Source organism: Myotis nattereri, assembly GCF_964212035.1.
Source record: "Myotis nattereri genome assembly, chromosome: 8".
NCBI lineage: Eukaryota > Metazoa > Chordata > Mammalia > Chiroptera > Vespertilionidae > Myotis > Myotis nattereri.
This window is the reverse complement of record NC_138083.1, coordinates 22,375,950-22,401,408: the sequence shown is the minus strand read 5'-3', so window position 1 is coordinate 22,401,408 and position 25,459 is coordinate 22,375,950. Positions and strand designations below refer to the sequence as shown.

The 25,459-nt window shown below is 39.0% G+C and overlaps 1 protein-coding gene across 2 annotated transcripts in view; it reads right to left on the bottom strand.

The window, feature by feature from the left end:
• The window catches only part of SEL1L2 (SEL1L2 adaptor subunit of SYVN1 ubiquitin ligase), a 105,099-nt gene that overhangs the window by 18,686 nt on the left and 60,954 nt on the right, over window positions 1–25,459 (bottom strand). For both annotated transcript variants that reach the window (XM_081097750.1, XM_081097751.1), the window contains 10 exons: window positions 16,408–16,461; window positions 15,685–15,744; window positions 15,513–15,594; window positions 13,565–13,719; window positions 12,867–12,923; window positions 7,968–8,036; window positions 6,816–6,893; window positions 4,322–4,384; window positions 3,679–3,766; window positions 1,087–1,235 (listed from right to left, as the gene is read on the bottom strand). In XM_081097750.1, coding sequence (XP_080953876.1) covers window positions 1,087–1,235; window positions 3,679–3,766; window positions 4,322–4,384; window positions 6,816–6,893; window positions 7,968–8,036; window positions 12,867–12,923; window positions 13,565–13,719; window positions 15,513–15,594; window positions 15,685–15,744; window positions 16,408–16,461 — 855 coding nt within the window. The remainder of the gene's footprint in view (window positions 1–1,086; window positions 1,236–3,678; window positions 3,767–4,321; window positions 4,385–6,815; window positions 6,894–7,967; window positions 8,037–12,866; window positions 12,924–13,564; window positions 13,720–15,512; window positions 15,595–15,684; window positions 15,745–16,407; window positions 16,462–25,459) is intronic.

Genomic DNA, 25,459 nt, shown 5'->3' with positions numbered 1-25,459 from the left:
ACTTCATTCCAGGTAAAGGATAAATGACATCAGTCTTCAGCTCCTGCTGGCTGGTCAGGCAAGCATTTCCAGTCTAAAGCATGGCTTTTGCAAATTATTTAGGGTTAAGAGTTAATTCCTTTTATAGACTCAAAGATTACAAGTGCATTTTTTTTTTTGGTCTTGAGCTAAAACTTCCTGAGACTTATTTTATGTTTTGTAATGAACTTTCCTGACTTATAGGTGATCTGGTAGGACAAGACTACATTGACTTCTGTTTTTTTAAAAAGGCCTTTCTGGGCACTGCTGCTCTGCAAGGGCGAGTTATAAGGTCACAGCTGATAGGGAAAGGAGAGAATGAAGGGAAGAAAGTGCCTGGGGCTGGAGGTGACATAATCACAAGGGAGCTGTGAGAGTTCTATGGGGACAAATGTCAACTTAGCTGAATAGCCCTTATGTAACCAAAAGAGGTTAGCCATACATAATTCATTAGGAAGTTGGCAAAGGAGCAAATCTAAAGATAGATTATTAGCTGGCAGCTTTTGAACTGAGTTTCAGAGGGGCCAGATTGCAACATGGATATATTTATATTTGTGCAGCTGAAGTATTTAATAAATCAATAAAGGGCATTAAGATCCTAAAAGCATTCTTTTGAAAAGTACATCACTGGCTCAGGCTGAAATAATTCACTTTGCCATCCAAATCATCAAATACCTAAAGACCCTGCTTTTTGGGAGGAAGTGAACTACATTTTCCAGGCCCGATCAAGCCTTTTGATTCCCAAATTGCATTGCCTAATCCCACTAGAAGTGCCAAATTGTCCTGGTGATTTGATTGAAGGCTGAAACAAAGCTCCTTAACTGCATTTGAGGGAGCTCTGAACTTGATGAAAAGCCAAATGCAAGAGGAGAGGGATTATTTCTTTTCCTCCATTTCCAACTTGAGTTACATCAGTGCATTCCCTCCCTAACCAATGTCAGTGCTCACATTGCCAACTGGGAGAAAAGAGGTGATATCTATAAAATCAAAGGCATCAACAATTTAAGGGCAGTATAGCCTCCTCTGTATGATAAATGAAAAGTGCTTTAAAAACATCTCATTATTTACCTCCACAGCAGTTCTGCATGACCTTAACACTCCTGCTCCTGTCGCGTACATCTCAGCCAGGTAGTAGATGGCGAGGGGCTGCCCACTTTGAGATGCCAAGTAAAAATATTTGAAGGCAAGCTTATAATCCTTCCATACTCCAGAGCCAGCTGAAAAGTAAAATGATTTTGAGCCATCTCTTATTTATTTTTTACATTATAATCGATGGATATATGGTCATAGTGATGCCTGCTATATCAAATAGGATGGGAAAATCCAACCCAAAGTTAAGCTGTTCTAGTGCCACTGGTTTTTTTGTATTGTTTTGTTTTGTTTTGTTTTGTTTTGGAAGGTGGTGGTGGTGGTGGTGGTGGTGGTGATTTTGATTATAAGAATATAGAAATCCTTGTTCTTGACCCATTCAGAAAACTGAAGGACTGTTTAGTTTCATGAAAATATCTTCTCAATATGAAAAGGAGACCAAATGCTGGTCTCTGAGGACCAGAGCCCCACCATGATGTATCTCTGCATCCTTGTCATCTTTATACCAGGAGACCAGTATAGTTCCTCCCAGCCATAACTATGGAGTTTGCAGCAGGCAAATCCCAGCTCCAGGGGGCTCTGCTGGGACTCAACTCATGGTTGAGCAAGGGGCAGAGAATCAATATACTCCCAGCAGCCGTGATTCTTGTCTTGGCTCTCTCTTTTATGAGTTGGGCACCTCTAGGCACTCCATTTGCAAAAGGAGGGGCTATCCCTAGTTGGTTCTTAAATTCCTCTCCTGCATTAACATTTAATAGCCTTCAGAAGTATGTCATATAAAGGCTACTAGCAAAGGCTCTAGAGGCAGATTGCTTGGTTTTGAATCCCAGTTCACTGAGATCTTGGCCAAGATGTTTAACCACAGTATAGCTCAGTTTGCTCATCTATAAATGGTGGGATATCCACTAGAGAACTAAATGAGTTAATACATATAAAGACTAATAAACTTTAGCTGTTACTATTACTGTTCTTCTAGAAACTTAAGGAGTCTGATGGATCCTGAGCCTGTGACTTGGAAAGAACTAGGAGAATAAGGGCATGTTAGGCAAGCCCCCAAGACAGTGCAGAATAGGCCCTGCCCCAGCTTCTGTGGAAAATGCCAGCCAACTTTTTGGCCAGATCTGACCTCCTTGATGATATAGTCTGCAGCTACGCCACCCCCAACTCTGACAGGAAGGACTTAATGGGAAGATTCACGTTGTTCAGATTGCCTGGTACTTGTCTTGGCCACCCTCAGTCCTCTCTTAGTCCCCACAGAGATGATGACAGAACTTCATGGCTTTCTGAGACCTCCTACCCCAATCACACTGTCTTTTTTCTCAGATCACAACTTTGTACCTCCTAACTCACTGAGGAAACCCTCGCTTTGTCTTTCCTCTTGCCTCTTTCCTGTGATCCCCAGATTTACATATGCATCATTCTGCCTTCCTGCCTTCATCTTTGAGGATGAGAAGTCCCACCTCTCTGTGAAGTATACAGATCCTAATGCCACTCTACTTTTTCCAGAACCCCTTTTCATCAATTATCTCATTTCTCCCATGATTCATTAACCATCTCTATTGGCTGGCTTTATTTCCTCTGTCAAAAATTATACTCATAACTCTCACCATCTTAAAAACAACTCCCTCTTAGTTTTCAGTCCCCTTCATGCCACCATCACATCTCTCTCCTTACATTTAAAGGTGCAGTACTTCCAAGAATATTTTTACTTCACTGTCCCCTCACAGTTCAACCCATTGTATCTGGCTTCTACACCAACCTGTCCAATAATCTCACTAACATCCTCAATATTGACAAGTCCCATGAATACTCAACTCCTCTTTTTTAAAATTGAGAACCAGGCTTCTTGCTGTATTCAGAAGGATGCTCACTCATTTACTCTTTCTTGAAAGTTCCATCCTTTGGCTTCCTTAAGATAACCTCCCTCTCCCCACCTCTGACCAAGCCTTTCCAGCCTTCTTGTGACCAGTCTTCTCTGTTCATCATTTTAATGGCACTGAGGATCACCATATTTCTAACCATGGTCCACTGCTTCTCCCTCTCACACTCTCATTTGCAACCTCAGTTATTCTTAACAAACACCTGCAAGTTGATGTTTGTCATGTCCCAAATGTTTTTCTTTAAGTTTGACCTTTCTTGTGAATGTCTTTTTAAAAAAATGTATTTTTATTGGTTTCAGAGAGGAAGGGAGAGGGAGAGAGAGAAACATCAATGATAAGAGAGAATCACTGATTGGCTGCCTCCTGCACGCCCCCTACTGGGAATCAAACCTACAACCCTGGCATGTGCTCTTCACTGGAATCGAACCCTGGACCCTTTAGTCCACAGACTGATGCTCTACCCATTGAGCCAAACCAGCTAGGGCTCTTCTGAGTTTCATACTTGCTTCTGGGTATATGTAGTATTGGATATCACAAGGCAACTCAACCTTTTCAAAGGGATGTTTCCTGACTCTGCACCTCTTTGCCTACTCAAATTGCTGCCTGAATGTTCTATCTAAACCACACATACCAGTCCTTTGATTTTTGTTTATAAAGGAGCAAAGTTAATAATCATATTCATAGCACTTACAGTAGTACATGAAGCCTAATTGAAACTGTGCGTTGGGCCATCCTTTCTCTGCAGCTTTCTGAAAGTATTTAAGTGCTTCACCATAATTCTGCAAGATAATTACACTCTATTATTCAGAGGTAGAGATATAACTCCATGGTAACAATTGTCTTCTACTTAAAAAAAAAGAGTATAGATAGTGCCCTTTGTGATTTAGGCTAATTAAAATAGTATCAGAAGTATTATACATTTTGTTTCATTATTAAATTATGTTAGGAAATAATTATCTCATTTTCAATGTAAATTTTGACTTTTCCTACATTGATAGTAAGTTTTGTTAGACATTGAGGAAGGTCACTCAAAGACAGAGGTTATCAAAATTTGTCTATCAAAAAAATCCTCAGGGGTTAGATGATTTCTAAGGTTACTATTACATTTGGCTATTATTCCTTAGGTAATGATTAGGGTTTGTAATTCTTGTCACAAGGCTGTTCTATGTCTCTTTGGCAAACATTTCACTAGATTATTTTATTCTCTGTTATCAGATGTGATAGTTTGGCAAACCAGGTAATAGACACTAATTTTTTTAAAATTAATCAATGACGATGAATTTTACTTTATAAGTTGCTAGAAACATGTTGAAAAGATAATGAAATTAACTTACCACAGGAACGCCTTTTCCATAAAAATAAAGAAGACCAAGCCCATGAAGACCAATTGCATTACCCTAAAACAGTTTTAAAAATCCAAGTTAAGTTTCAGAAGAATTCATGGTAAATAAAATTACTGAAAAATCATTCAAAATATTTGAAATTCACCCATAGTGATTAATCAAGGCAGTTTAATCAGGCAGCTGGCAAGTTATTCTGACCCTCTCTAGTTTCTCTAGGTAATTGTTATTATATGGAATAGTGGTCTTATAGGTCTGCTCTTCCCATTTTCCAAGAAAATATGGATATTGAGATTTTGATATGAAATTCTCTAATTTTAAAAACACTTTCTGGGCCAAATATAACATGTGTGGGCAACTGCATCATATATAACTTCCACTTTAGGGCTCTTGCTTAGGTTAACTCACATGAACTCTGTGAAAAAATAATCATTTATCTGGAAAACATTGTACTAAGACTGTAGCCCTTCTCTAATTAAGGAGACATGACTTCAGACACAAGGTAGAAGCAGTGAAGTTCCAGCAGGAGTAGCACGAATGCAGGGCAATTTCAGAAGAGGAAAAAGATTATGTGAGCCAAGGAGGGTAAGGGTGGCTTTGTGCAGGAAGAGAGGATTAAACTCTTGTCTGGCGGATGTGTAGGATTCAAAATGGGAGAGTCTGGGAAGGGAGAAGGAAGGACAAAAGTATGGAGATGGGGATGGACCTGATGTGTTCAGAGGTATGAGAGAGAAAACCTGAAGAATATGGGCCCAATATCACATAGGATAAATGTTCATGATTCTAAGTAAACAAAAGTCCAAAGAGGTTATAACGTTTGTATCTTTGCAACCTGGTACTGATATGACCTAAAAACAAACTGAAAAAAGCAATGTTTTTTTAAAAAAATTATTAGTGAAAGAACAGTACGGATGTGCAAAGAGTGGAAGACAGAAACTTTTTACTTTAGTAGTGACCCGAAGTAAGAAATCTAATTGTGCAGGTGGTGATAAAGGAATATCGGTGATGTCCACTTGATGCCATTTAGAACAACCACTTTAAGTACATGTCAGATTTCCTCTGTAAATGAAGGTAGCTCAGATTTAGAACTCAAGTAGCTCAGATCACTGCTGGTTATACAACCCTGGATAGTTTGGGAGCTGGGTTAATTTACACACTCCGCTTCCTGGCATTCTTCCTTTGGACTGACAAATTAGCATTATTTGCCAGATTATAAGAGATCTTCCCATTACATTACCTCTTTTTCAGTTGGCTTTCCCTTGTCATCCTAACCTAATGGTACTCCAGATAACTGTCTTGCTGCACCACAGTTTCATATAAATTACAAGGAAGAGGAGCCTCCTACCAGCCTTCTCAGTAATTTACACCACAATAGCAGCAGCACCAAAGTGCTAGTCATTTATAAATAGGCTCCTAAAGCAGCATGTGGGTTTTTAAAAAAGAACAGTTAAAAATATTCCCCAATTTGAGCACATCATTACTGCTAGTGTTATAGTATGACATAGACAACAAAATGTTTCCTATTGTGTAGGGATAGAAATTTATTAAGGCCACTCACCAACATTAGGTTGATGGGTGTTACGATTAGGAGCTCTTTATGTACTAAAGGGATTCAGAGTAGTCTAAGTGTTATCTGACAGATACCAGCCTCACTGAACCTAGGAACCAAGGCAAAAACTTCAATGGCAAGATCCAAATACACCATTTATATATTCCCTCACATATTCAATCCATTTTGCATTAGATATGCTTTGAAGCTCACTCTATCTAACTGGTCTCAGGCTGCAAAATATAATAGCAGACACATGCCACTTACAATGTGCCAGGCAATGCTTTATCTACTTATAGGAGGCACAGAAATGTCAACTCAATAAACCCTGACAACAACAATATGAGCCAAATCTTCTTATACTCCCATTTTATAGATGGGGAAACTGAGGCACAGAACGGTTAAGTACTTGCTCATAGTTACATCGCTAGTAAGTAGTGGGGCTGGCATTCAAACCAAATGTCTCCAGAGCCTTGCTCTCAATCATCTTGTCCTGGCTGCCTCTCTGACAACCTTCTTCTCAGGCCAGGGGAATTTCTGGCTTTTGGGTAAGATCAAATGGGAGAAAACTGAGCATTTCTTGGTTGTTTTTGTCCTGAACGGATTGCTTTATTGATTGAGTTTTCCCTTCCTCTGTCTTTTATTTATCTTTTTGATTTCTTGTTTTAGGAACTAGATAGCCTCATCTGCAGCATGGGAGAAGGGAAAGCTGAACTTCTGTCTGTCTAGGACAGCACAAGTCATTGGCATTTCTCATTTACCAAGAAGACAAGACATACCTCCTACCCAACCAAGCCCCATGTTTTATTGTTAACAATATTCTTACTCTCCTGGACACCAAACTCCTCCCAGGTCTAGAAGCCAGGCATGAGGCTTAGGAGTCCATGTAATACAAGCCAAGTGCTTTTATGCATTTGCAGAAATGGGCTGAGTACATACCTTATTGGCTGCCATGGAAAAGTATTTGAAAGCAGTAGCATTATTTTGTGGTGCTGCATCATTCCCTTCTAAATACATCTAGAAAAAAAAAATTAAAGAGGGTGTAAAAACTAAGGAATTTGAGGTGATGGTTACACAAAACTGTGAATATAGTATATGCCACTGAAATGCATACCTTTCAATGGTTAATTTATGTTCTATGAATTTCACTTCAACTTTTTAAAAAGGAAAAACTAAAGGAACATTCTACCTCATACATTCTGGAGGGACCTTGCACAAGGACCAAAACATGAGCCCTATTTGTGTGTTTTTTCATGTTTCCTGTATCTACATTTACTGTAGATTGCACTTCTGGAAGCAGGGCACTTGTCTCCATGGTTACTAATAAATGCAAACTGGCTGCAGGGAGCCAAAGGCAGTACCTGGCAGAGCGAGTGGTCTTTGAAGAAGACAGAACATATCCTTCTAGAGGCACCTTCTACAAAGGCTGCTCAGGAGCCGGAGAGGACTCCCATCAGAGGCGGCCCCAGGCTGCACTTTGGTCAGCCTGGATCTGGGTCTCATTCTTGGAGTTAAGGAAGGAGGCACTCATTGGATTGAAGACTGTACCAGTCTTCGATGCACAACCATCGCGGGTCTCCTGTTACATGCCAGGGGAAGGGGTCATGGGAGGGATTCTGAGCTATATTCAGTCAAGGAGCCCTAAGACAGGTGCACTTTCAAGGTTGCATTTGGTGTCCCAGATAAAAGCTACTGTTTTGTGGGGCTCCTTCCCAAACTATCACCTCAGGAATACTACCCTCAGTGTGTAGCCACATGCCTCTCTCAGCTGCTTCCGTGAAAGAGGCCTGCATCATTGTACCTACGCTGGGTTCAATCAGCTGATACCATTTAAGAAATGAGCCCTGGCCGGTTTGGCTCAGTGGATAGAGCGTCGGCCTGTGGACTGAAGGGTCCCGGGTTCGATTCCGGTCAAGGGCATGCACCTTGGTTGCGGGTGCATCCCACTGGGGGGTGTGCAGGAGGCAGCTGATCGATGTTTCTCTCTCATCGATGTTTCTAATTCTCTATCTCCTTTCCTCTCTGTAAAAAATCAATAAAGTATATTAAAAAAAAAGAAATGAAAATTATTCATCAAGATGAAGCATGTACCTTTCCTATGAATGCCATGGCATTTGCACTTCCGGCCTTTGCTGCCTTTAAGAAGTAGTATAATGCTTTCTGGAGAGAAAACGAACAGTATTATTGGTAGTCATGAACATATCCTACAAAAATGGTTTTTTTTTAAAGCAAACAATTTCATTCAACATGCATTCAAAAATATCTATGAAACGCCCACTTTCTTCAAGGTACTATTCCAAATGCTATCTGAACCATAAACCTGAAGAGCTGGAGATTATATATCTATCTCATATACATTTTAGAATGTGAGGACTTCTCACATTAGGAAAAGCTCGATGGGCATGTGGCTTAGTGGAGGACAAATGAGTCCCAGCTGCAGACCTAACAATCTAGTATTTTGAAAAAGTAAGCATTTATGTTGATACTATGTACTTACAAGACAGTTTACACAACTGGCAGGATTTATCCTAATGTTTATAAGGCAGAGTGAATAGGACCAGACACACATGGCTGCCTGCTGAGACCAGATCTTCCTGCAGAGGTGAACTTCAAGCCAATTCTTTCTAAGTCAAATTGAAGGAGGCCAGCAAAGCCTCTGATTCTCTCTAGGTCATGACATTAAATGAATGGCTCAGTCTAGAACACATAAGGTTTGCCCTGTACCTTCCCTAGCCTCATACTGAACTTCCAGACGTTTTCCTCAGAGACCTCATGGAGTAATGAAAGAAATTAGCCCCAGGAATGAGAAGTGCAGAACTCTCCAAAGTGTCTTATTAGGACACAATTCTACTGCTCTTTAAATAGCCTTGATTCAGTTGATGTGCAAGGTTCTGCTCCTTCACAAAGAGGAGAGAATGTTTAAGGAAAACATGAGGGTAGTATTTTTGTATATAAACTAGAGGCCTGGTACACAAAATCTGTGCACTCTGGGGTGCGGGGGTCCCTCAGCCTGGCCTGTGCCTTCTCGCATGCCGTCCAGGAGCCCTTAGGAGAGAGGGTCTAAGCTGGCAGTCAGACATCCTTAGTGCTGCCGTGGAGGTGAGAGAGGTTCCCGCCACCGCCACTGTGCTTGCTAGCCATGAGCCCAGCTCAGGACTTCTGGCTGAGTGGCACTCCCCCTGTGGGAGCACACTCACCACCAGGGGGCAGTTCCTGCATAAAGCGTCTTCCCCCTGGTGGTCAGTGTGCGTCATAACGACCAGTTGTTCCACTGTTTGGTCGATTTGCATATTAGCCTTTTATTATATAGGATTTGCTCTAGAAATATTGCCAACTTATTTGACAACCACACGCTTGTTAGTAAAGTCAGTCTGTCTGGTGCTGGACCTCATCACATCATGCACCCATCATCCATCCACCTCTTCTGTTCTTCATCTATCCTTTCAAACACTTGATTCCATACTACTGTATATATGATAATATGAAAGATATTCTAAGTGATTCATAGATGAACAAAAAACACTGGTCAACATCTGCTCCCTAGCAATACTGATGAGAAGAAAGGAATATATGTAAATAGCAGTAAGATAATAGGTGATAGGTGGGATAAAATGAACACCAAAAATAATCAGAAGGGTATGAAATAATACAAACCAGTTATGTGATAAGTATTTTATAGTTTTTTCTTATATAATCTTCACAATGACACTATAAGGATGGTATTATTAATATCTGAGTCTATTTAGTGACACTCAAGAGTCATGCAGCTGGTACTGGAGTCCCAAAAGCCTGAATCCAATTTCCATGTTCTTGGCCCAGAGGTCAGCTGGGACCTGCCCTTCCATGCTAGACACTCATGCTTGGATTGCTGGCTAGACCTAGGGAATGCACTGGTGCATGAATTTCATGCACCGGGCCTCTAGTACATTTATACAAGGGGGCTGGATTTTAATATTTATGGCCCATTCCAGCTCTAGTATTATGATTCTGTGTAACTTTTTTCAAAGTACCAGGTACAATCTGAGTACAGGATACATAGTAGTGAGCAAGACAGATAAGAATTTATATTCCACTTTGGGGAGACAATAAATACGTCAAAATCAATATAGTTCAGAGAGTGATACAGGCTAGAGGAAAATAAACACAGAGTGATACGATAAGTGATAGAAGAGTAGAGTTGATCAATAAAATCTTTCCTGAGGAGGTAAGACTTAAAGGATGAGAAGTTAGCCATGGGAAGATCTGTAGTAAGTCTTTCAGAATTTGGGTTTATACTTTTATCTTCTCTCTCCCCTTTGCATTTCCCATGCCATTCCAAGTCGATTCTGGTGCAACTAAGCTTGTTGCAAAAATGACCATCACAATACTCTGCAGTTCTGCCTATTAGGAGGAGATGCCTTTTTCCCTACCTCTTCAATGCTGCTGGCCTTGTGACTTGCTTTGGCTAAATGAATGTGGCAGAAGTGATTTGTGAGTTCTGACCATATGCCTCAACAGACTTTCTGCTCTGTGTTCTTAGAACCTTAGAACAAAAGCAATTTGACAGCTATGTGAAAGCTTGAGCCAACTGGATGGAGAATGAGAGCATATGGAGGGATCCAGTCATTCTGTCACAGATGAGGCCATCGTAAGCCAACCAGCTCTGGGCAATAATACTCTAGCTAACTATAGATGCATGAGCAACCCCAGCCAACATTAGTTGAGTCTGGCCAAGACCAGAATTACTCTGCTGAGCTCAATCAAAATCATGAATTAAATAAGTGGTTGTTGTTATAAGCTTCCTAAATTTGGGAGTGGTTTCTGATGCAGCCTAAACTAATTGATAAGCCAAATAATCTTGAGCTCCTAGACCTTGACTGGAGTCTCCCATGGAAATTCCAGTGTATTAGGTTGAGAAAAGCAGCAAGGACTAGCCTGTGCATGCGCCAGAATGTGCCTGAACCATGGGGGGGATGGTTGTGGAATTAACACCCCTCTCCCATTCTCACCCAAGAATATATTGTGTGGCTTTTTAAAAATTGATTTTAGAGTGAGAGAAGAGGCGGGGGGAGAGGAGAGAGGGAGGGAGGGAGGGAGGGTGGGAGGGAAAGAAAGAGAGAGAGAGTGAGAAACCTCAACTGGTTGCCTCTTATATGTGCCCATACCAGGGATCAAACCTGCAACCTGGGTATATGCCTTGACCAGGAATCAAACCCTTCAGCACTCTGGATGATGCTCCAACCAACTGAGCCACACCAGTCAGGGCTAAACCAGATATTTTGAGATGTATGGATGGGAAGAATGGGGCCTAACCCACCATCAGAAAGTTAGATCTGAAGCAACCTGAGAGATTATGTCATTCCTTCTTTTTGCTTTATAAGAGAGGAAACTAGATTTTAGAATCCCTATTTCCCTCTCCTCCCCCCAGGTCAAAGGAAATAAGGTTTAATGGAAAGAGCACAGGTTTTAAATGCTGAAGCCCTATGTTCAAATTTAGCTTCATAATAACCTTACTACCTAGTTGTGAGACTTGAAGAAATTTACTTCATTTTCTAGCCTCAGTTCCACATCTGTATAATAGAGATGTAAAACCCCTGTGACTGAGCTCATGGGAGGGCTAGACTGAGCTCCTGAGTGATGCCAACTGCTTGGCTGTTCCACTACATAAGCAGAATCCTTCAATGCCAGCCTTGGATAGCACTTCATCCTCACCTGGAGGCAGCTACCTCCCATCTGGTGTTCACAAAGCTAGGTGGCTGGAATTGACCAGCAGTACCTAGTTTTGTGGGGTTTTATGCACTCTACAAAGATTGGTGGATTTTCTCTGTAGCTGAAACTTTAATGCCTTAATGATCAAGCTTCATGCTTGTGGAAAATGGAGAATTCTTCTTAGTTATGCATTCCATGGTTGCATGAGAAATTCATTGCAGGCTGAAATCTGACATTGGAGTAATATTGTGAATCCAGAAATTCCCATCTAAAGAGCTAAAACCTTGGCTAGTGATTAAGGTAATTTAATCTGAAGACCTTCATAAGCATATGCTTATGTCAATTGCTACCTATTTTTATCACATATTATGAACTTTGAATTTACATAATATATACTATATCTCATATAAAACAAACTATATTACCAATGACATACTCATATCATAACAATATGAAATGAGATGGGAGGTAATAACAGATCACTCTAAGTAACTGCCTTAGAAAGTAATTTCTATTGCTTAGCCTTTGGGACCATGTTAAAATAGGGTGTGTGCTCCTTTGAGCACATGGCTCCTATAAAATAACAAGGGCTGAAAAATCACCTTATAAAAAGAATCCTAGTTACTTCCCCAGGCCTATGGGGATCTAGGGCCTTGAAATCATAGTCAGGATCTAGACAAGACCTCATCCCAGAGCTCTGGTATCTAATTGAGGAGGATCCTGTACAGGATTTGCTCTTTCTTCACTAAATTTGAACTGTTAATTAATCTTCTAACCTCACTGGGATAGAGTAAGGTTAAGCAAGGTGATTGAAAGAAGCTTTGCAAATTCATAAATATGATGAATAATTCTTCTAATTACATTAAAAGCTGTCTGTCCTCTGATCTAGCTAAATGGGGCTGAGGCTGGTCCTCAGGCTCCTTAGCAGAGACTTGCAGGTAGATTTGGGGAATGGACAAGTCCAAGGCCAGCAGGTGGGGTATCCTCCTAATCCGACCCCAGTCCAAAAGTCTGTTTGGATAGAAAGAGGCTAGGTTCAGAGCATGGGAACTCCCCTGCCCCAACTGTTCCTTCAGAAACCCCTACCCCTTTGTCCTTGGAGGCAGGTAGGAAGGGTGCTCCCTCTGATGAACTTGTTCTTCCTCAAAAGCTGGAAAACTGATCTGACTAAGGAAGCAGTAGCGGGCTTCTCTGCTACACCCCTAGCAACTCTCCTATACCCCCTCCCGTTTCACTGGCTCACCATCCTCCCTCACTACTATGCTCCCCTCCCCACATGATGGAATCTTGAGATTGACTTACATAGTAATCCTGATCTAGACCTTTTCTCCCAATTAGATGTAATTGTCCAAGAGAAACCTAGAAAATATGATTTTTGAAAATTATTTTAGCAGTTGTATTAATTTAAATAAAGAAAAGAAAAATTTCACTTGGTGATTTTACTATAGTATGTTGATCCACTTGGATGCAGTTGGCATGTCTTAAAAAAAAGCAGGAAAACATTCCAGACTATATCTTTCATTGGGTAATTGGTTGATGCTGAGCATATGGCTTCTTTAATGAGTGGCCTGCTAGTGTACAGTAACAGGTGGGCACATAAACCTAGAGGCCTTAACTTTTGGCTCTGAAAGGCTCACAAAGGCCATCCCTTTCTCACGCCCCTAGACAGAACATTTCTGGGTCCTCGTAAGAAGGAGTTCATTCATATTAAAATCAACACTGGATGGTGCTTTTTTCTATAATTAAAATTTATGTTTTTTAAAAATGATTTTTTTAGGAGTAAATGTAAAAAAAATTGTCATTACTATGGCAACTGGCTCTTCCATGGGCCACAGAAAGTGCAAGTAGCAGGGGGTAAAAAAGGAGTAGGACGGAGAGGAGAGGGTGTCTCCTCCCTTCCTCATTCAGGATGGGCACTGCTAACCCTCTACGACTCAGAGCAAATCAAGCCCCTTGTAATTTACATGTTCTTAAAATTCAAGGTTGTCTGTATACTTTACTTGTATCTGAACATCTCCTCTTTCGGCCAAAAATTTATAGTATTGGTATATGTCCCAATCTAGAATCTCACTGTTAGAACTCAGATTTTCAGGTCTCTCAGTTAGTCTCACTTTTTCCACTGGAATACCTTCACTTTTTTCCAATTTGTCAGCAACTGTGAATAGAAACAAGCCAGAGAATAGCCAAAATACACTCGTTTGCAGGAGATAATAGTCAACTTAGAGAGAACACTGTTAGGTCTGTTCTCTTTAAGTTGTGCAGAGATCTGGTCTATTAACAAAGGAAATAGCCTAAGGCAGCGGTTCTCAACCTGTGGGTCGTGACCCCTTTGGTGGTCGAATGACCCTTTCACAGGGGTCGCCTAAGACCATCCTGCATATCAGATATTTACAATACGATTCACAATAGTAGCAACATTACAGTTATGAAGTAGCAACGAAAATAATTTTATAGTTGGGTCACAACATGAGGCACTGTATTTAAAGGGCCAGAAGGTTGAGAAACACTGTGACCTAAGGTGATATAAATTTGCTGGTTTTATTCGGTTCTGAGAAAAATGCAAGCAAGCTTTGCAACCCATACAAATCTTGTATTAACATATATCAAACCCTACTGAAGATCTTGGCCAAGTAGGTTTAAGAAAAAAGACAGCTGTCCAGCTGGTGTGACTCAATTGGTTGAGCATAGTCCCATGGACCAGGAGGTCACTGGTTTGATTCCAGTTAGGACACATGCCTGGGTTGTGAGCTCAATCCCCAGTAGAGGGCATGCAGGAGGCAGCCAATTGATGATGTTTTTCTCTCTCCCCCTCTTTTCCTCTCTCTGAAGTCAATAAAAATCATATTATAAACAACAACAAAAACCTGTCACACCTTAAAAAAAAGAGAGTTATTGTATGACTAATAACATAACTACTCTGGTAGATACAGTGAAACGTAAAACAAACAAACAAAAAAAGAAAAGAAAAGAAAAAAAAGGAAAGAAAAGAAAGTAAAAGAAAAGAAAGAAAAAGAAAAGGAAGAAAAAAAGACAGTTTTTTTGGATTTTAGGAAGAAGCAACTGACCCCTTCCACTACTATCTTTTTCAGAGACTGAAACTATAATATAAGAGCAATAACTTCTTCTTACTTCCTATGGATAATCTGAAAAGAAATATAAAGATAACTATGCTTGAATAAACCCAACAAAGCATGCAGTTTGAACTATACATATAGTGATTCTAGTTTTCATTAAACATATGAAAATGATCTTGTTTTATATAGCATCTTAAATTCAAAATCAGTTATTTTCCTTTTTTTCTTAGATCCCAATAATGCCAAAAATGTGTATTTAGATGTTGTTGTGATTATAGAAATTAGTCAAATGGACTTTACCTTACTCACTTCTTGGCAGACTTTTATTTAAAATTCTATTATGTAGTCTGATTCAGTAATGTTGCATGATGAAATGTGACATACAGCTCTGAAAATTATTCTAGGAACATAAATTAATCTCATGCTCTATTTTTTTGTAGACAAAAGATAGGGTGATAGAATAATGATTACTTGAATTGTTCTCAAGTGCAGTAATAGAGATCGCCAATGTGTGTACCTAACATCCATTTATCCTGGAATTTTAAACAAGTCATGTCATATTATAAATCTTAATATTTATTGATGCTACATTCAAATTCTCAATAGAAGGAAAGAAGGTCACAAGAACAAGTAAAACAGAATTGTTTGGGGTCATGTACTAACAAAAATGAAAGATGAGCACAGTAATTTAAAACTTGAAAAGTAACTATTAAAAAATCAGAAAACTCTACATTGCATTAAACGAATTTTATTATAACAGATGTTAAAAGCATAGTCTGTTGATACTTTCACAAATATGTCAATTGATATTGATTTATTTTTTAAATGCTTGGCAAGTCTGTTTATCTTAAAATAAACTATGTGGATTACTCACTATAATCTGCCACTTTCTTGTAATGATATAGGGCAACTTCACAATTCTGTAGAACATTGATTCCTGACAAATATCTGTATCCCTAAAAGACAGACATATATATTCTTAGTATTCTGACAATGCTGTATTTACAACATAACTATCTGGGTCCAAGAATATTTAATTTACAAACCAATATCATCTGGGACATCATGCTTCCTCCAGCACTTCCAAAAGTGTAATATATCAGTGCCTAGTTAAAAATAAATGAATATATATAATCTAAATTTTGAAACTCAAACTAATCATTGCTTTTCTTGTTCTTAGCACAGAAATGAACCCGAAATAAATTCCAAATTTCATTCTCTTCCTCTGTAAAGACAGTTGGTATTTTTTTTTGAGGGAGGGAGGGAGGGAGAATTAGTGATCTCTGCAGTCTGTGAAAAGGGCATTGTACATGAGGTTGTATTTACTCATCACAAATCCCTATGAAGTAGATATTACCTATCTGTAATGAAGAAACTGAAATACGGAACATGAAAAAAGTTATGGCATTTTAACCCTAAACTTCTCTGACTATTGAGCTGGTGCTTTTAATCACTGTACTAGAGTTAACCTCTTTATCTAAAGCAGGGGTGGGGAACCTTTTTTCTGCCAAGGGCCATTGGGATGTTTATAACATTGTTTGCATACCATACAAAAGTATCAACTTAAAAATCAGCCTGCTATATTTGGTCAATCCTTCAATTAACTCACCCCTAATGCATTGGCTGGGCCAGATCAAATGATTTTGCCAGCCTTCTACAGCCTGCGGGCCAGATGTTCCCACCCCTGACTAAAGAATAGACTCTATTCAATGTTAATGTCCCTTTAAAAAAAATCAGTTTTGTTTCAGAAAAAAATAGAATGATCTTACCTTGGCTTGATTATATTCCATTCCTATTCCATAAGAAGACAAAAACCCCAATGCCTAAAGCTCAAAAGAAAAAGTCAATAAATACATTTATTTCACAATTATTCTTATCTATATTGGTAAGGGATATTTTAAGTATCTGCTTCATAATAATTAGTATTAACTTACTTCTTATACCATAACAAAGTGTATATATATATATATATATATATATATATATATATATATTTATATATACCCAATAAGCACATAAAAAGATACTGAACATCACTAACCATTAGGGAAATACAAATAAAAAATATAATCAGATATCATCATATCCATTAGAATGGCTAATATCAAAATAAACAAGCAAAACTAGGAAATAGGAAGTGTTAACAAGGATATGAAGAGACAAGAACCCTTGTGTACCATTGGTGGGAATGTAAAAGTGCAGCCACTGGGGAAAGCAACATGATGATTCCTCAAAAAGTTAAACAGAATTACAATATGATTCTGCAATTCCACTTTTGGATATATATCCAAAAGAATTGAAAACAGGATCTCAAAGAAATACTTGTATACCCATGTTTATAGCAGCATTATTCATAATAGCTAAAGTTGTAAGCAACCCAAATGTCCATAATCAGAGGATGAATGGATAAACAAAATGTGGTTTGCAATTATGTTGATTAATGCAGCTTAAAGTATGTCTTGATACTTCATGGAGCAAGTCTCCCCTCATTATTATACTCCCAATTTGTTTACTATTCTTAAACATTGTGGTAGAAACTAAGATGGCGGCATAGATAAACACCGGGAAATAGTCGCCTCCCACAACAATTGAAAATTAGCCTAAAGGACGGAGCAAACATCGTCCAGAACAACAGGAAGGCTGGCTGAGTGTAATTTCTACAACTAGAAGAAAAGAAAAGCACGCTGAGAACCAGAGGAGCTGCGGAGGCTGAGTGCAGAGGTACGGCGGCGGCTCGCGCGCGCGGAAAGGGGGTGGCACCTGAGGACGCGGCTGTCTTTTTGAATCACAAGCTCTCGACTGCTCTGAACTCCGGTTTCGGGAAGTCTCTGGGGACCCAGGTCTCATACGGGGAGAGGCGGCTCTCTCAGGCGGCAGCGGGCGAACTTGAGGGCTGCTTTCCCTCAGAGGTGCTTGCAGCTGTTACCGGGACACTGAGACGCGCGACTCCGGGCGCGGAGAATCAGCCATTGCTTCTTTCTATGCCCTTTGACTACCTGAGACCACGCCCCACCCGGGCTGCGGCAGAGGCTTTTGCATGTGAATGCCCCAGAACTTTGCAACCTGATAATTACCTAACTGCAGCCGGGCCAGCCAGACCCGGAACTTCCAAGAGAAGGCCCAAGGCCCCGCAGCGGCTTGCATTGCTTCACAGCTGAGCCTCTTCGTAGTTCCTGCTGTGTGGCCTCAGGCAGGGGCTGAATTAGCACCTCCTTAGATCCAGGAGCCACTGTACCCAGTGGTCAGAGGGGGACCATTCTCCCACTTCAGACACAGCTGCTTCCCACAGCCAATTGGCCTGGAGGTCAATTCCTCCCAGTGATCCTACAACTAGCGAGGCACCAAGAGTGCACCAAGAGTGTCCACCCCAGGTAACTGGGGAGGCTGAGCCACTGGGCCCTACAGGACACCTGGCGCGCAGGCCACTCTATCAACACAGGGAAGCAGCCAAAATGCGGAGACAAAGAAACAGGTCACAATTGGCAGAAACGGAGGAGGCCAGACGACTGGATTTAGAGTTCAAGGCCACGTTTATAAGGTTTGTCAAGAATTTTATGGAAACCGCCGATAAATTTAATGAATCCCTCAAGGAATATGGTGAGACCATGGAGGTCATGAAAAAGGACCAATTAGAAATTATGCATACACTGACTGAAATAAAGAATACTTTACAGAGATCCAACAGCAGACAAGAGGATCCCAAGAATCAAGTCAAAGATTTGAAATGCAAAGAAACAAAAAATACCCAACCGAAAAAGAAAAAAGAAAAGAGATTCAAAAAATATGAAGATAGTGTAAGGAACCTCTGGGACAACTTCAAGCGTACCAACATCAGAATTATAGGGGTACCAGAAGGAGAGAGAGGGCAAGATATTGAAAACCTTTTTGAAGAAATAATGACAGAAAACTTCCCCCACCTGGTGAAAGAAATGGACTTACAAGTCCAGGAAGCGCAGAGAACCCCAAACAAAAGGAATCCAAAGAGGACCACACCAAGACACATCATAATTAAAATGCCAAGAGCAAAAGATAAAGAGAAAATCTTAAAAGCAGCAAGAGAAAGACAGTCAGTTACCTACAAGGGAGTACCCATCCGACTGTCAGCTGATTTCTCAACAGAAACCATGCAGGCCAGAAGAGAGTGGCAAGAAATATTCAAAGAGATGAATAGCAAGAACCTGCAACCAAGATTACTTTATCCAGCAAAGCTATCATTCAGAATGGAAGGTCAGATAAAGAGCTTAACGGATAAGAAAAAGCTAAAGGAGTTCATCACCACCAAACCAGCATTATATGAAATGCTGAAAGGTATTCTTTAAGAAGAGGAAGAAGAAAAAGGAACTCTTACCATTTGCCACAGCATGGATGGAACTGGAGAGCGGATAAATACCACAAGATCTCACTTATTTGTGGAATATAATGAACAACATAAACTGATGAACAAGGACTGATCCAGAGACGGAGAGGCATTGATTGGACTGTCGGGCCTTGGAGGGAAGGTAGGGGAGGGTGGGGGCAAGGGGGAAAGATCAACCAAAGGACTTATATGCAAGCATATAGGCCTAACCAATGGACATGGACAACGGGGGGGTGAGGGGGTGAGCGGGGAGAGGGGGGGTAGAGGGTACACATATGTAATATCTTAATCAATAATAAATATTAAAAAAAAAAGAAAAAAAAAGAAAAAAAACACATTGTGGATACATTTTAGTGTATGTATTCCAAGTGTCACCAAACTTTCATAAAATAAATACATGATTTATTTTTAATTTTTTATACATTTTGGAGATTTCGTCCTGCCAATACTCATAGCCATTTCTCTACTGTTAGCTATTTAGGGTATTTAAAATTTTCAGCTCTTACAAAAAACATTGCAATTCTTGTACTTGTATATATGTATATATTTAATATATTTTTTATTGATTTCAGAGTGGAAGGGATAGGGAGGGAGGGAGGGAGGGAGAGAGAGAGAGAGAGAGAGAGAGAGAGAGAGAGAGAGAGAGGAACATCAATGATGAGAGAGAATCAATGATCGGCTGCCTCCTGCAGACCGCACACTGGGGATTGAGCCCACAACCTGGACATGTGGCCTGACTGGGAATTGAACCGTTTCATCCTGGTTGGTCCATAGGTTGACACTCAACCACTGACCCACACTGGCCGGGCCAGGTATATATTTGTTAGAAAAAATAACTGGAAATGGAATTGCTGAGTCAAAGTGCTTCTGCAGTGAAAATGTTAACAGGTACTGCCAAATTGCCTACCAAAGTGTTATACAAATTTAAGCTCTTACCAAAAGTATGTGAATTACCCATTCCTTCATAATCTCACCAACACTGGATATCAATGATCTTCAATTTTTCAGTTTTACCAATCTAATCTATAAAAAAATCTTATTTAAATTAGGATTTCCCAAATTTCTGATGAGATTGAGTATCTTTTCTTATTTACTAGCCATTTAATTTCTTCTGTCATTTGCATGTTCATATCCTTTGACTGTTACTACTAGGTTTATGTATCTCTTCTTATTGTTGTGTAGGAACTTCATATAAACTATATGTATTAGTCATTTGTCTGTTATATATTTTGGTGAATATTACATCCCAGTTTACTGCTTGCCTTTCAATAATGATTACACCACTATATAGAAGTTTTAAAGTTTTAAAAATAAGATTTCTCAAGTTTTCCTTACAGAACAAAACAAATATCAATAATAAATCCTCAGAGTGACTTTTCTGGAATCTACACATGCCATTTGTTCTGTATTTCACATCAGTAAAACTGAATATAACATGTCTTCATGCTACCTTCTCAGATTGTGTATTTACTAACCCATTGTTGTGTATTGGGATGAAAATAATGCTTACTTGCACATTAGGTGCTAAGATCAGCATTTTTGCTTGATTAGTCATTGGAGGGAGACAATGGAGTGATAAGTGGACAAAAATGCTTTTTAAAAAATGAAATGAAATTAAATGACCCAAATCCAAAGCACTGATAACATTAAATGTTAGTGAGGATGTGGAGCAACAGGAACTCTCATTCATTATTGGTAAGAATGTAAAAGGTATAGTCACTTTGGAAGACAGTTTGGAAGTTTCTTACAAAACTAAACATAAACAATAATAAAACTAAACATACTCTTACCATATGATCCATTAATCACACTCCTTGGAATTTACCCACATGAGATAAAAAGTTATGTTCACACAAAAACTTGGACACAGATGTTCATGGAGGCTTTATTCACAATTGCTAAAATTTAGAATCAATCAAGATATCCTTCAGTAGCTGAATAAATAAGTAAACTGATATGTCTCTACAATAGAATATTATTCAGTGTTAACAAGAAATGAGCTATTGAGCCATGAAAAGATATGGAGGAGACAAAAATGAATATTACTAAGTGAAAGAAGACAATCTGAAAATGCTACGTTCTCCATGATTCCAAACTATATGACATTCTGGAAAAGACAAACTGCAGACAGTAGGAAGACCAGTGGTTTACGGAGGGTGGAAAGGAAGGAATGAATAGGTGAAGTACAGAGGATTTTGAAGGGTAGTGAATACATGATACCATAAATGTGGACAAAAATATATATATATTTGTCCAAACCCATAAAATGCACTACACCAAGAGTAAACTCTTAAAAATAAAATTAAATAAATTCCTCTTACTGAAAAAACTGTGGCAGGGGTTGTTGGTTGTACCTAAGGATTCCCCCTCCTTCTAGAGCAGCGATTTTCAACCTGTGTGTCGCGACCCTGTTGGGGGTCAAACGACCCTTTCACAGGCGTCGCCTAAGACCATCGGAAAACACATATATTGTTTTTGTGATTAATCACTATGCTTTAATTATGTTCAATTTGTAACAATGAAAATACATCCTGCATATCAGATATTTACATTATGATTCATAACAGTAGCAAAATTACAGTTATGAAGTAGCAATGAAAATAATTTTATGGTTGGGTGTCACCACAACATGAAGAACTGTATTAAAGGGTCACGGCATTAGGAAGGTTGAGAAACACTGTTCTACAGAAAAGAACTCTTGATTTACAGCCGAGGATGTGGCAATCAAAACACTAAGGTTGAACTATAAGAATTTGATGGTGTCGTAGGTCAAATAAATAGCAATGCCATGATTTAACTTAATGTGTTCCTTAGGCTCCGTAGTTAGCAGTCAGATGTGCCCATGTGGTTATTACCAATAGACACGAGTGACACTGATGTAAACAACTTCCACATCATGTTTGTAAAGGTGTGCCTTCCCTTTCTCCTCTTCTTCTTCCTATTAGCTAGAATGCTGACATGATGGTGAGCCAACTTGGACAGTGCAAAAAAGAGCCTATCCTAAAGATGGCAAAGTCACCAAATAGGAGTCTGAGTTCCTGATGACTTTACTACTGAGCAGAGCCACCTTCTCCACTCAAATAGAACTGCAGGGAAAATACAATTCTGTTTTGTGTAAGTCATTTTATTTTGGGTCTCAGTTATACTCAACTAAACCTATATCCTAACTCTGTAGTTATCAAAGTATAGTTTGTAATGACTTGGAACATCAAGTCCTTTCACCAGGTCTTCAAGGTCAAAATGATTTTTATACTTCAAAGATAGTATTTGTGTTTCTTCTCATGGCGACATTAACACTAATGTTGAAGAGCAATGGCAAGTAAAACTGGTAGCATGTTAGCATGAATCAAGGAAGTGCCCCAAACCTCCACTTATATTATTATTTTTCATACATTACACTCACAGGAAAATATGCTAGTTTCATTTTAGAATGTTTGTGATAAGGCAGTAAGAGCATTATTTTTATTATCTCAACTCTGAAATACATGTCTTTTTAATATTCTATATGAGCAGATATAAAGCACTTCTGGTAGTAAAACATGCTGAGTATTTAAAAGAAATTCTTGAAATGCTTGTTTGAGTTGCAAGCTGAACTAGCCACTTTTTTCATGGAGCACCATCTTTACTTGAAGGAACAATGAACTGATTATGTTCATTTAGATTGGCAGACATTTTCCTAGAAATGAATAAAGCAAGCTGGGCACTTCAACAAAACAATTAAAAGTACTTGTCAATCATAAATTTAAGCTTGTAAGAAAAAAACCCTGAAATTTGGAAAACTTGTATCTGATACTATGAGCTTGATACCCCATTAAAGACTTTTGATGATATCAATGGCAATATTAGCATACATGATTTTTTAATACCATATAATGAAATTTGTCAAATTGAAAGATTTGCATAACTTGGAGAACCAATATTTTCTAAATGATCACTGTATGATGTTATGAAATCATATATGAGTAAAAAATTTCCATTCAAAATGCAAGATAGACCAGTCAATTTAAATATAAGAAGTAGGAAAAGTTCATTGATAGGATTTCAGATTCCACATTGCAGCTAACCTTTAAAAAGTTATCAATAAATGTTGAGTTTTGGTGAGGAACTAAAGAAGAATATATACAATTATCTGAAAAAGTTATTAAAATACTGTTTTCTTTTGTAGTTATTTTGCTGTTTTTTCTTTTAGCTTTTTGAGATATAAACTTGTGTTTCTTGTTTATTAAAATATTTAAAGCTGTATATTTTTCTCTGCATATGGCTTTAGCTCAGTGGTTGGCAAACTGAGGGCCCTTGAGTGTGGCTCTTCCACAAAATACCATGTGTGGGTGCACACGTACAGTGCGATTGAAACTTCGTGGCCATACTCAAGGGGCCAAAGAGCCGCATGTGGCTCGCGAGTCGCAGTTTGCCGACCACTGCTTTAGCTGTATTGCATAACTTTTATATGTAGTGTTATCATTGTTGAGTTTTTTTTCTTTTTTTTTTTTAATATATTTTATTGATTTTTTACAGAGAGGAAGGGAGAGAGATAGAGAGTTAGAAACATTGATGAGAGAGAAACATCGATCAGCTGCCTCCTGCACACCCCCTACTGGGGATGCACCCGCAACCCAGGTACATGCCCTTGACTGGAATCGAACCTGGGACCTTTCAGTCTGCAAGCCGACGCTCTACCCACTGAGCCAAACCGGTTTCGGCCATTGTTGAGTTTTAATATGTCATTTCAGTTTCTCTTTTATCTCTATTTGCTAAAAACTAGGAGACTTAGAATGTATAAGCTAAATTTTAAACTATCTTTTTGTCATTAACTTTTAGTTTTATTGCTTCTAGTTAAAGAATGTAGTATCATTTATATTTTAAAAAATAAATTAACATCCGGCCGGCATGGCTCAGTGGTTGAGCTTTGACCTGTGAGCCAGAAGGTCACAGTTTGATTCCTGGTCAGGGCACATGCCTGGGTTGCAGGCTTGATCCCCAGTGTGGGGCATGCAGGAGGCAGCCAATCAATGATTCTCTCTCTTACCACTGATGTTTCTATCTCTCTCTCTTTTCCTCTACCCTCCTCTCTGAAATCAATAAAAAATCCTATATAATAAAAGGCTAATATGCAAATTATCCCCATGGGCAGGAGGTCGACTGACCGGGAGTTAGACATGTGCTGTGAGCGGGGGCCCCAATCGCCCTGCCAGTCACCCCACAGATTGGCCCTGATTGCTGGCCAGGCCTAGAGACCCTACCTGTGCACAAATTTCGTGCACTGGGCCTCTAGAGTGTGTGTGTGTGTGTGTGTGTGTGTGTGTGTGTGTGTATATATATATATATATATATATATATATATATATATAAACATTTTTCCTTGTATGATTATTTTTTGAAAATACTTTTTCAATTTTAACTTTTTAATTTTGTTTGTATTTTACATGTAGATGTAGTCAGTGTATACTTTTTTGTCTTCCTGGATTCTCTTTGTGAAACCACCTTCAATTCTCTGTTCATTTGGTTCAATGAACTAATGGGCTTCTCACTCTTTTCTGAATCCAGGGGAAGTCACCTGACATTGGCTCAACCAATCAAATATACTTTTTTCAATATATTTTTATTTTTTCAATTACAGTTTTGCTTTAGTTTCAGTATACAGCATAGTGGTTAGACATGATACTATACATAGTTATTTCAAAATTATTGACTTTATTTCCTATGCTGTACTTTACATTCTGAGGACTACTTTTTAACTACCAATCTGTACTTATCAATCCCTTCAACTTTTCACCCAGTCTCCCAACTCCCTCCACCTCCTTCCAGCAATCATCAGTCTGTTTGCTATCTATGAGTTTGTTTCTATTTTGTTTGTTCTTTAGATTCCACATATAAGTGAAATTATATGGTATTCATCTTTCTCTGACTGACCCATTTTAGTTAGCATACTACCCTCTAGGTCCCTGGATGCAATGATTGACTCAGGGTTGGCTTGTGATCTAACCCAGTGCTTTTGATGAAATAATTGGGAAAGAAGCTGGCTTCTCTCACATAGACTTTCAGATATAAGGGAGAAGGATATCTACAGCTGTTGTGGGCCATCTTTGCTTCCACATGGGGTGAGCTGGCTCAAAATAAAGCCATAATAGAAAAAAAGAAAGCAAAGAGCTCAAGAAAGTATGTCCTCATATCTTCATTCTTTCCTCTTGATCCAGATTATAAAGGCAGCTACAACTTGGACTTCACAATTACATGAGCCAATAAATCCCACTTTTGCTTAAGCCAGTTAGGTTGTATTCTCTGTACTTGAAACTCAGAAAATCCCAACTGATATAAGTGGACATCTCTTTTGGTGGGAAGCTCATTAAGTTAATAGATACTTAAGCAAAATTAATCTCTATATAGTAGTTGTTGCCTTAGTACTTTGTTGCCTTAAACTGTATAGTAATTTGGTGCTCTACAAATCACTTCCTTTTTTGCAACAC